The sequence below is a fragment of the Pteropus vampyrus genome, unplaced genomic scaffold, assembly GCF_000151845.1.
Source record: "Pteropus vampyrus isolate Shadow unplaced genomic scaffold, Pvam_2.0 Scaffold2, whole genome shotgun sequence".
NCBI lineage: Eukaryota > Metazoa > Chordata > Mammalia > Chiroptera > Pteropodidae > Pteropus > Pteropus vampyrus.
This window is the reverse complement of record NW_011888783.1, coordinates 35,711,657-35,725,024: the sequence shown is the minus strand read 5'-3', so window position 1 is coordinate 35,725,024 and position 13,368 is coordinate 35,711,657. Positions and strand designations below refer to the sequence as shown.

At 32.9% G+C, this 13,368-nt stretch overlaps 1 protein-coding gene across 1 annotated transcript in view; it reads left to right on the top strand.

Annotated features, from left to right (window-relative positions):
- Positions 1–13,368, top strand: part of EPC2 (enhancer of polycomb homolog 2) — a 107,027-nt gene that overhangs the window by 67,221 nt on the left and 26,438 nt on the right. Inside the window, exons 3-4 of the mRNA XM_011359594.2 lie at positions 5,741–5,886; positions 11,876–12,082. Coding sequence (XP_011357896.1) covers positions 5,741–5,886; positions 11,876–12,082 — 353 coding nt within the window. The remainder of the gene's footprint in view (positions 1–5,740; positions 5,887–11,875; positions 12,083–13,368) is intronic.

Genomic DNA, 13,368 nt, shown 5'->3' with positions numbered 1-13,368 from the left:
ATGTTCTTTGTTTTTTGCCATTATAGTTTTAATTTTTAATTTTTTTAAGTGTTCCTTTTATATAGTATCCTGTTTCTGTTCTTGTTTCATTGATGCAATACTATCTCTGAAGATTTTTTTCTTCGCCTTGCATTCCTGTTTTCTCTGAGTTTCTTTTTTCTAATGTTTGCTTTGCCTTTTCTCAAATATCTAGATTACTTGACTGTTTATATTTGAGTGAGGTCATTTACCTAATGATGTTTTTTAGGGGATTGATCAGTTTTCCCCAGAAAAGAATTCTTCAGTCTTATTCCTGGGTGGCTGACAGTGTTTTTATTTTCATAGCTGAGTTAGGGGAAGGGGATGGGTTATTGGGGTGGCAGTGGTGCTAGAGTTCATGGTTCAACTTGTAGACTTTTATTTAATCTTCTTTGGTATGGAGCTTTATACATTCCTTCCGCATGCCTTGTACTTCAGAATCCACTGGCTCTTTGGATCAACCTTGCAGATTAAGCCTTCAGTCTTCAGCCATTTGCAGGGAAAAGTACTTACCTAGGTACACTGGATGACGGAAATATCTAATTATTCATATAAAGATTTTTAACCAGTCTTCCTATTTTCAGAAGTGTCCTACCCTCTCTTTCAGAGAGTAACCATTTATTTCAACTCTGTTAGTCTTTAGATGAGTGGGGGAGTCTTCCTGTTTCTCGTTGTGTCCTCCTGTTACCACCGCCACCCCCTGCCAGCCATTCTACATTTCATTATTCTCTTGTCTAAATCCATGTGTTTTATAAGTCTAAAAATTTGATTGATAATTTTTACTTGTTCATTCACCTTACCTCTGAGGATAAATGACATTTGGGGAAAAAATTGCTTTGCTTTTACTTTAATGAGATTTCAAAACAAATATATGTTCAGTCTGCCTTATTTAATCAGAAACCATCTTATGTTTATATTTCTGTTAGGGGAAATCTGGCCCAGGTATACTTTAAGCCCTGAACCATTTCATAGGTCACTGATCACCTATGGTTTGGCTGTTCGAAGGTCATTTAGTTATCTGTGGTATAGTTCCCTGTGAAATGGAGTGTCACATGGCACAGACAGATAGACACAGTGATTAACATCTATAAATACTGAGACAGTTTCATGTGAAGTTCTAAATTTACAAAATTACGGTAGGGAAATTATCAGTATTCTGTTATTACAAAGGCTTGAATTTAAAGCACTTTGGTTTGGTTTACATTTAGTGTGTTAGACCAAGGGTACTTACTTACGCTACATGTGCTGTTGCATAATACTTGTGTAAATGAACAGAGGCGGGGGATGGTGAAATAAACTCAGAGCGTTGAGTATGTATAGTTTTAGGGGCCATATGATGAAGACTGAAATATAGAGATAGAATGTTCTGGAGTCAAAAAAAGCATAAACTACTTACAAAATAAATTATTGAGTGTAGCCTATAATGTTGGGGCTTAGGAGAATAATAAGAAACATGTCTCTCTTTTTTTTCTTTGGAACTAATTGAGAAACAGAATAGACATATAAAATTTCAGTTTATTACTAATAAAAATGGTGTTGGAATGGAAGACATAGATATATGGCTTCAACAGACTTTCTAATATTTAACCCCTGAATTAGAAAAGCTTACCTCACCACTGACTAGTCACTGACAGAACAGGTCTCCTCGTCCAGGGGCAGAATCATCCCCTGTGCTTCCCACAGAGTAGAGGGCCAGCTAGAATGCAGCCTCTCCAAAGGAAGGAAGAATCATGAGAGTTTATGCACCTGAAGGTATTGAGATGATTAGAGTCTCCTCCCAAGTTCATAAATCAGTTTAAGTCACCCCTTCCTCAGCTGAGGAGAGTGAAGGGGTGGAGAGAAGCTGGTAGGTATTCTTATACTTTTCCTCTGGGATAGGTGAGTGGAAATGTGGGGAACAAATGTTTTTCCTCAAAATAAGACATAATAGGCATACTATTTAGTAATATTCATATTCATAATAATAATATGAAGTAATGGCAGTAACTGACCCATTATGTGCCACATTGAATTGCATGCCATTCATTTTGTACTATGGTTGGTAAATGCCTTTCAGTCTGAAAACTTCTGATGTTTTTTAGCTCTGGGAAATTTTCTTATTATTTCTTCTCTTAGAGTCTCTGTATTTTCATTCCATTAAATAGCTGTGCCTATTAGATTCTTATATATGAATATATCCAAGTAAAAAGCAATCTAAGGAACTTCGAAAGGTACTTTTAACTAGAAGTAATATTTGCTTTACCAGCTAATTTTCAATCAGTTCTGTTATATATATTCTTTAAGCTGTAACCAGTTAACTTGTAAAATGCCTTATATATCCAAACAGCAGGTTATACCCACTTCCCTGCCTACACGGAAGCAGTTGCTCCCCCTGCCAGAAAGCAGGAAAATTTCTCTAGCTACCTTGTGGATACTGCAGGGAACTTTCTGATCTACGTTCCTCCCCACTTCCTTTTTCCCTCTCATAGTGATCATGCACACTCTCTGGTTCTCTCATTTTTCTTTTTTTATTGTGTACTGCTCAGTTTAACTTCACTCCAGGAAGTCATCTACACAAACACACACACACACAAACACATACACACGCCCTTATTAACCTCAATCTTGTTCATATCTTGATTCTATTGATCATTATATCGAGAAATTTTCAACCTTCTGCCTATCTTCTTCCCCTCTTGTGGGGGATTGGGGGCAGAAAATAGGGATTGTTTTACTTGTTCTGCTTGATTGACTGGCTTGTGAAACTAACTCATTATTTGTAAGATTTCTTTTTTTTACAGGAAAAGCTTTCTGGGTTTCAAAAAGCGGGGTATTAAAAAACTTAAAGAAAACATTCCATTTGTAGTTTAAAAGAATCTCACATTTATATTTAAGAAATAGTATTTTTATTCAACCGTTTTAGCACACACTCTTTTTCTTTATATGTGCTGTGCAGGGAGTATACATGTATGCTAAAGTAATCCCTACCTTTGAAGAATTTGTCCTTTTTTATCTGGTAGAAGAGATAATATAATCTGAGGTAAAGAGAGATACAAATGAAACAGTACAGGTGTTCAGAAGCAACAATACCTGAATCCATAATGATATTCTTGTATAGTTTTTAAATGGAAAGAGAAATGGTAGCATCAGAAAATTTACAGTTCTAGTGCAAGTCTTTTCCCTGGTTCTGATTTACATATTGTAAGACCTGCTATTAGTTCTCACTGTTAATTTTTTAAAACTATTCTCCAGCTTTTCTTGCACCTTCCCCTGTCTCAGAAATTGGGGCACTGGCTTTTATAAGACTAGAATAAGAACATAGTAGAGAGATAAGAAATGGAGGAATAACAGGTAAGATTAGGTCAATGTGTTAAAAAGTTGTTCATGTAAAATTTGCATATATAGCCTTTCCGATGAACTTTTGAAAACTTGTATTTAACTCAGAAATTCAGTATATTAGCTTAACTCTGCTTAACACTTTTTAAAATCTGTCTTCCTCCCAGATGTCTTCTAGTTATGTGAGGTATCTGATTTTATTATTTGTTGTTAGTCTATGGACTAAAAAGCAGGTCCTTGACTATCACTTTGTGAATTTGCAAATACAACATTACTTTGAAATTGAATAGTAATTTTTAATGATCTGTGTAGTTTATGGGGTCCACAACATCTCATTGAGTTTGATGTAGATTGGATAAATGTTTTTAAAGCATACTTTTAAATTGTAATCATATAATAAATATATCAAGATAAGGAAGAAAATTTTCTTTTCAGGAATGTTTTAAATGAATCATTTTCAAATAATCTGTATCATTAGTTCAGTAGCTTTACCTTCTCTGATTTATTAACTTTATTGGGTAGTATGGGATACAAGTTAAATACATTAAATTTTTACAAATTTTAGAATGTAGGGCTCATTAGGACATAAAATACTGCCAGTCCAGTGTGTATGAAGCACTTTGAACGCTGCTTGGCCCATATTAAGTGCTACATAAGGTTATAAGTGTTAGCTAATATTTATTCTTGGTTTTATTGTTATATACTGGTACAGTTTTATTAAACAGTTAACTGTAGTTCAAATTTTTAATATATAGTCATTTGCTTTATAATTAGCTATTTTTCTATAAATATTTTACATCCATCAGTACTATCTCTAGTGGGGAGCTGATTGTACACAAATTATATAAATATACACATCTGTTCCTGTTACAGTGTTATAAACTACCTTTACGAATGTCATGCTGAATCTCAGAATACCAGGACATTTTACACAATATGAGTATAGGATATTTATTTATTCATCAATATGTAGGCAGGCTTTAAATAACCAACCTGTTGATGATTGATAACTCTTTCATTGCTTTTGGCCTAAATCTTGACATGTGATTTCAACACATACTTTGTGGCACTTTAGTTTTTTTCTCCCTTTATATTTTAAAAATTAATACATGCTCATGCTTAAAATCTTAAAATCCTTTATTTTTAAGTCCTAAAATAAAGGAGACAATATGAAAGGAACAAAGAGAAATTTTAAATTCTCTCCACTATTCTTGAGTCTCTACTTTACATTCCACTCCACTAGTGGAGCACTCTTACCAATTTCTTGGGTATTCTTTCACACATATTCTGTGCATTTATAAGAATATGTAAAAATGTATCCTTTTTACCCTTTTTAAAACATAGTTTAATGCACTATATACAGTATTCTGTACCTTAGCTTTTTTCACTTAATGTTCCTGAGGATTGGTTTCATTTTGTATCAGTATACATATGTCACTGTCATTCATTCTCAGGGCTTCAGTCTATTCCATTTATGTACCAGCCATCATTTATTTCTCTAATATGCTGCTTGTTTTGTATTTTTTACTTCTTAACAGTGTCATATCTAATACTCTTGTTTATATGTCTTTGTCTTAGTGTAAGTTTATCTATAGGATAAATTCCTAGAACTAGGAACTAAATACTAAATACTGGTTTATAATTTTCTCTTCACAGTGTTTGAGAAGGCCTTCTACTCCCATTCATTCCAAAACAGTGTATCAAGTTTTAGATCTTAGTCTATCTGATGAATGAAACATATCTCATTATTGTATTTGCATTTATTTAATCAGTTTTATGGTTTCTGAGCTTGTACCTGCCCATACAACATTTTCCCCTTGTATTTTCACCTAATATTTTTTGTGTTCTATTTTTGACTATAAAATTTTGTTGAGTGTATCATTAATTAGTATTAGGAGTGAGACAGGAATCAAACTTAATTTTTTAAAAATAACGTGTCATTAGTGTGTCGTGCCAGCACCACCTCCCTTTTTTAAATCTGTTTTATCCTCAGTGATCTGAAATGCCATTCCTATTATATATTTTGTACTTGAGTTTATTTCTAGGTTCTTAATTTTGTTCCATGGCTTCTCATTATACTACCAAACTATCATATTGATAAATTTTAAAAAATTATAATTTTTTATTATTGCTATTTTATATTTTAGCATATATTTGTGATCCTTTATTTTTAAAATAATTTTCCTTATTGCTTTTACTGTTCTTTTAAATTTTAAAATCATACATGAATTAATTTTTTTTTCTTTTTGCCATGCCCTTAGTCTCTGAAACCAATTTTTGAATGTCTACTCATGAGCTCTTCCTTGGTCACTGCATTATAATTTAGGAGTATTCTGTGGTCAGAGGTAAACACTATCGAACTCTGTATTTTCTCCTCAGCTTAAAGAATTTTTCTTTTCTTTTCTAGCCTTTAATCTAGACAACGAGCAACCAGATTATGATATGGATTCAGAAGATGAAACCTTATTAAATAGACTTAACAGAAAAATGGAAATTAAGCCTTTGCAATTTGAAATTATGATTGACAGACTTGAAAAAGCCAGTTCTAATCAGGTACTGTACATTGTAAAAATATCTCTTGTCTTACAGATAATCCAATTAGCAGCTTTGTTTTATATTTTCTTTAGACTTTAATATATTGCATTTTACTGTCTTTTGAATTTCTTTTCTGACATCCTAGAATGTCTGTAGTATTCCTTGAGATGAATGCTTAAGCATAATTTCTTTGAATAAGAATATGAAAAATAACTGTTCTGACATGTTTCTCTTTTGGATGTTAAAATAATACTTGTTAAATATTATAATATCTTGATCCTTTTCATAGGGCTTTCTTTTTGGTGCCTCAGTAAAAATAAATTTGCTTGATTGGATCTCTAAGGCAGACATTTCATACCAAATCTTGCTCAGTTGCTCAGGCTTATATTAAGATACTCTTATTATCATTTTAAATGTATTTTAGTTTTACTTATTTGTATATTTAATTTTTTAAATGAAGGAAAAATTATTCACAAAGTTATAAAGAATATTCTTTATATATGGTATAGAGAATTTAAAATGGTATGGTCTTTCTGGAAAGCAATTAGGTAGCATATGTCAAGAACCTTAAAATGTTTATACCCTTTGATTTAGAATTCTACCTCTAGGAATCATGTTCAAGAAAAATAGTGAAAATATCAAAGATTTTTGAGCATGATGTTCAGAATAACTTATAAGTTGTCTCTAATGGAATATCATACAGCCATTCAGAATCATTATTTTGACTGATATCTAATGCCACAGGAAATTGCTCATTTTATTATGATAAATTTCAAAAACAGGGTATAGAATTCTTTGAGGGAAAAATTCTGAGGTTTGTTTAAAGCATTTACATTTATACTTGTGCATAGAATAAAAGAACAAGAAAGTCGTCAACAAAATGCCAACTATAATTATATTTAAGTAATGAAATTATTGATGATTTTTATGTTCTTTATTTTTCTGTTTTCCACATTTATTATAATGAGCATGTGTTGATGTTGTAATTAAATTTTAACAATAAACTTTTTAAAAATAATTGTTGGTGTACCTGTGTGGTATATTAATATGCTATTTTATGAATGAAGTAAGAAGTTGCAGATATAAATAAACTTTTTACAGTAGACTGTTAAAACTTTTCACTAGTTTACGCATACAAATTTATCTTCTCTCAGCTCCCAACTTAAATACGTTGAATCCCTGAAGCATTACCAGCTATTCAGAATATGTCCCAAAACTCTTCCATTATAAAGTGACTTTGCTGCATATTTAGCCTTTCTACCAGTCTTTTCCCCACATTTTGATAGAAAGTAATATCTAGCGTACTATCCAAAGAAGTATGTTGAAAACTGAATTTTGTAAAATTCAACTTAATTGGCTTTTTGAGAGACTATCTTACTTGTTCTTTTAATTGGAAATTTGTTTTACTTATCACATTGATATTCATTATAGTTAGTACTCACAGGTTTTCTAGGATTTTGATCACTAGCATCAGATATTGCTTCAATTTTTCCTTATATGCAAATTTTTCTAGCAATACCAGGTTTGGTCTATCTTCTGGTATTTCTACTGTTTTTTATGATTGCTCAGAAATTACAATGGCTGAAATTATGTCATCAGAAGCCTTCACCTCTCTGTAATTTGCTTTCATTCAATCAGTAATATTTTATTTATTGCTCAAGTGAATAGGAAAGGTGACAGAAGTTCTGCCCTCGTGGAGCTTATTATATAAGTGAGGACAGGATAAACAAAACATGTAAACAGTGCAGTTAACTATCCCCATATAAATGGCATTATCCTATTTTACTTCCCTTTGCTCGGTAACATTAACTTCTAGTCCTTAAAGTAACCGGCTTGATATCAGAGCTTGATATCACTTTCTTTCAGCAGTGGAGATGAAGGTGGAGGTTTTGTCATAGAAACAAAATAATAGTCCTGTTATTAGAATCAAGGATTAAAGATACCAAAAGACTATTCTTATTCCAAGTTCCTGATCTGTGGATTCATGGTTTTCTTTATTGGGGGATAGCATAGTACCAGATATAAGAGCAAGGAATAAAGTTTGTGGTTACACCAGTACTTATTAGGTTGGTAGAAAAAAATATAAAAAACTGAGGCAAAGCTTCTGTTGCCATCATTCTGGGGAGACTACTGCAATGAAGTCATTATTGGAAACTCCTGTTGCTAAATGCTGTGATTATTTTCAGTCCCCATCTTTTTTTATTCTCTCCTTTTTTTTTTTTTTTAAATTAAATTTATTGGGGATGACATTGGTTAATGTAATTATATAGGTTTTAAGTGTGCGATTCTATAATACATCATCTGTATATTGCATTGTGGGTTCACCACCCAAAGTCACCTTTGGTCTTTAGAATCCAATTCATTCCCTTCTATGTTTTCTTATTTTCCATGACCATTCCTTCTAACTTTATTTTACCATCTCCTTTCCATTCAGCCCCTGCAAACATCAGGGTTTCCTGAAATTTCCTTCTTGGTATTCTCATCCTTTGTATTTTGGGGTAATATCACCTCAGCAACCATTTTTGTGGGTGTAACAATACCTTTAGACTTGACCTCTTTCTCAAGCTCCAGGATTTTCATTTTTCATTTTTCGTGCTGCCTGTTGGCATCTCCACCTAGATGTTCCACAGACCTTTCAAGTAACCTTTCCAAAACTTGACTTACTCTTAACTCCAGATGATCCAAAACTTGACTTACTCTTAACTCCAGATGATCCTATACTGTATTCCTTATCTCCTGTGACTCCCAAAACTCAGTCGTGTGTTTTTATCCTTTTTAGTCCCCAAGTTTCTAATTCTGACTCTTCTTTGTGTACCTGTATATTCCTTGAATATTTCATCTTCAATTATATCTTTTCTCATTTCTTCAATCCTCTCTTTGCCAAAAAATGTGCTAAGGGTCCCCATATTTGACCCTGTCTTTCTTAATATACTACCACTCTATGTTTCTCTTTTTCTTCACAGTTAAATTTTCAAAAGATTATCCACCACAATCATTTCAATTTACTGAAATTGCAATAAAGTCACCAGTGACATCCTCATTGTTACTCAAGAGCCTCTTTTCATCTTGTATTCTACTTAATATCCTTGCAGTATTGGGTGATATTGACCTTATTTCTTGATTCTTGTCTCCTTTGTTCATCCTTTCTTCTATTGCTTCTCTACATCTTATTTGTTGCTATTTTCTTCAGTATCTGTCCTCTGAAGTCTTATTACTTAAGCGTCCAACGCAGGCACTCCCAGATGGCATTTTTGTGCCTGCCCTGTATCTTACTGAACTAATTAATACTTAGCTTCAGAGTTTTTACATTGTTATCTTATTGTTTAATTTGTACTTGTCTTACTTTACCTTTTTTGTTACTCCATAAGTTTCTTTAGGTAGTAGATTTATCTTTAAGTTTTTTTCCTTATCTTCCTCACAACCTATAATAATGGGGTTATAATAATTATTAACTACTTATCACTTAATTGACATATATAAAACCATTAATTTTCACATGTAATTTATTCATTCGTATATTAAAAATGTATTGAAATTGCTAGATCATGAGTTTTGTATATAAACAAACTAAATGATCTTTGTCCTCATGGAGCTAGTAGCAGTCTAAAAGAAAAATCCATATGGTAGTATAATTTTTATCTTCTTATCTCCAAGATGCTCAAGTAAGTATATCAAGTAAATCAAACAGAGCTGTCTTGAGAAAGTAAATTTACCAGACTCTTTGCCAGTTAAATACTAATTTCTATTACTTTCTCATAGACAATGTGTTAAATAGCAGAATTTTTCTCTTAGGGTGTAAAAGTAATAGAATTCTGATATTGTGGATTTTTAATCATGTGACAAAATTTGGGACTACGTTATCTGGAAATAGTTATTGCCTACTCAAATTGATACTGTCACCATGATAACAGTAATACAGTGATACTTGTTGCCTTAGAATAGCTACAGATAATTTTTGCAGAAGGATTAAAACCAAGATTATTCCACAGAATAAAAATTTGCTGTATAACAACATAAAAGCAGCAGTCAATCCAGAAAATACAGTTAACACTGGAAAGAAAGGATGTTTAACTGTAAACTGTGTATTGATTCTTATTACCTGAGATACAAAGATGGTACGTACCAAATAGGCAGAAAGACACTTCTAACAGGAGCAAGAAGCACCAGAGAAGAAACTCTAAGGCAGTATTTTAATCCCCTAACACCTCCTACAGGATAGGAAGCAATGTTATTTTGATAGTATTGTTATATAAGAAACTCTGCTGTTCTGCTGGTTGATGAAGAGAGACTGTTATCCCCCACTCTAAGGTTAAATTCTTGATTTAATTACTGAAGGTTACAAAATTTTCTCAGAAACAGAATGGCCAAACACTAAAGCATGCGTAGCACATCACACAGCATTGTTTCTCTTAGTCCCCAGAGCACATGATTGCTGCTTGATGCTGTCAGCATGAGGTAAAATAATTGTATTGGATCCAGAAAGCTCGATTCTTTGTCTGTCACTGTCCTTATAAACTTTGGAAGTATACATCACTCATTATTCCAGAGAACTTCAACTAGTGGTAGGAAAGTGTTCATTTAAAGTTGTTTGGAATTATTGATTCTTTTGATTTGGTCTCATGTTCTAGGCTCTGGCCCTCCACTTTAAAGACCAAGTTACTCAGCCTCTCGGTTGCAGTTAAGCTGACTCCGTTGAGAGACTGAATAAACGGAAGAATAGACATTTGTAATTTTAATGCACTAAATGTAATTGTTACATGGACTAGAATACTTGAGTTGGACATTGTCAGTGCATTCTCTTCTGGTGGTCTTTCTTGGCAGGCAAATTATTTAAGAAACCAACTAATTAGCCCTATTAATCACCATCATAGGACTTGAAGTCCAAATGATCATTGCATTTATTCGAGTCAGATCATATCAGAAATTTATTTGGTGAGTCATGCCTTCTTCAGATGACTTCATACAACCTACAGATCAATAGATACGTTGATTTTATAATTTGAGAAAAAATTTCCCTTCATTTCCATCTTCTAGGGAAACATTTCTTAAGAAATATCTCAACCCGTTTTGAAATGAATTTTCATCTCTAAAATGATAAAAGTGAAGATTGAGATAGCATCACTTCAGTAGGGGTTTCTAGCCCTAAAACTCCATGACTTTTCCCAAAGTTCACTGTAAATGGATATGTATAGCCCCTAATCCATCCTGCTAAAGTTGATTGGCCTGATCTTCATAAGGAGCAAGGCGACAGATGTGACCAAGCAAATTTTTACAAACCTTACTTGAAATATGTCAGCATTATACTGGCTGCATTGATAAGTATATCCCTGAGATACCAATGTCAGAGCTCCTAAAGGAACCCATCCTAGGGCCACTGTCCCAGACATGACAGTGTTATTAGTAGAATGAATATTGAGAACAAGGATAAGCAGATTGGATAGAGGAATTGCATTTATATGTAATTGGCATAAGAAATTCAAAATTTCATAGTGTCAAACTTCTGGAAACATGCTCAGTTTGTCCTTTTACACTTTTGAAAGAGACATACTATGTTTCATCACAGTATATTAGAGCAGATTCAACTCTTATTTTGGAGGGAGATCAAAAAGAAACATCTAGTTTCTGTTAAACAAAAACACAGAAAGAAGCTAGGAAACTGTTGGAAATTAGTAGATCCTCAAATGTGTAGATTTACAGAATATCAGAATTTCGAAGGATCCCAGATATCTTTTAGTACAAGACTTACCTGAGGCATAAATCTGTCATAGTCTTCCCAACTGTCATTCATCCAGGCTTCTGAAATGTTTTAAGTGGTGGTAATCAGTACCTCTTAGGGAAAAATATAAATGTTTAGATAAATTGCTTTTGTTAAATTGGATTGTTTTTTTTGCCATGATATCTGTTCATAATTATTAGAATGATCACGTTTTTTCCTATAGGTATAGTTTAACTTGGGTTTCTCTTTATCAAACCTTGTAGTTGATGGCATGTTGTATTTTTCATTTAGCTTGTAACACTTCAAGAAGCAAAACTGCTGCTAAATGAAGATGATTACCTAATTAAAGCAGTGTATGACTACTGGGTGAGAAAACGTAAAAACTGCAGGGGGCCATCCCTCATTCCTCAGATAAAACAAGAGAAAAGAGATGGTTCTACAAACAATGACCCTTATGTTGCCTTTCGGAGGAGAACAGAGAAAATGCAGACTCGAAAGGTAATGTGCAAATTAGATTTAATTGAATATACCTTAATAGTATTTAAGACCATTATTTTTTTCTGCTAATAACTTCAATAATTTCGGCTACTTTGAACATAAAGGGGTGCTAATGACATTGTCGAACTTGGGTTAGAAATCCTTCCCTTGAGTAGCTTCTATTGGCCAGTTGTGTACAATATTTATCTAATCCCATGCCTTTTATAAATCTACTGATCATACCATTTTAAACTTGCAGTTGAAGTGATATGAGGAATCATATGTCTTTATGTACCTTGGAAGTTTTGATTTCTTCAGTAAACTAAACGTTCTATATATACTTTCTGTTTGGGAAGCTTAAGAGCTTACAATTCCTTTGAAATCATATTCTAATCCTTGCAAGTAAAAATGAACTTTACTGCCTCTAGCTTCTATGGGGTCGTGGGAAGTAGGGAAAGGTTCATTTTCAAGCCTGCTCTGCCTGCAGTCAAAAGTGGAATCTTTTTCTCCTTTTCTGAGTTGTCAGTTGTGTCAGATTTCAAATTGATGAATTTGTTCCCATCTGGCTTTCAGAAGCAGCATGAGCCAGAATTTTAAGTAAAAGAAATAGGGTCTCATGCTGTGGAATGATATGGTATAGAGAAAAGAATTATTTCAGAGGGGTATTCACTGCCTTTCATTTTTCATCAACAGTAAACACCATACATGGTAACACATTCTCTAACATTGCAAAATATTGGGAACATACATGAAAAAACCATGAGGAATTATAAGTGGATTCCACTTTCTCCTAACATTGAAAGCTTGTCCTTGTCAGCTGTTAATATAACAGCTGGGAAACATAACAGCTGCCAGGGATAGTGTATTTTAGGAGAAACTCTCCTACTGTTTAACAACCAGAGTTTATATAACTCTTTCTTAGATTTCCCAAATGTAGATGATATTCCCTAACCCAAGCTAAGTTTTCACTTTGGCATTTTAGTTCTTAGCTATGAAATCTGAGATATTTTATGAAGATTTAGAGCCTGTCTTAGAAAAGGCTAAAATAAGATAAATTTGTAAATACAGTTAAACTTTATAAATATGGACTATTAGATATTGCTTTTTAAAAGAATTGTAATTGAATCAGATATATTGCAAAAGACAGACTTGTAGCAATGTCTTCTGAAAGATCATTGGTCAACTTTTAGTGAATGAGTATAAAGTACTTAAATTAGCAGTATTTTTTGACATATAAACAATATTCTAAATATTAAATGTGTTTTATTCTTAAATAGGTTAAATCACTATTTTCCAACCAGTGCATA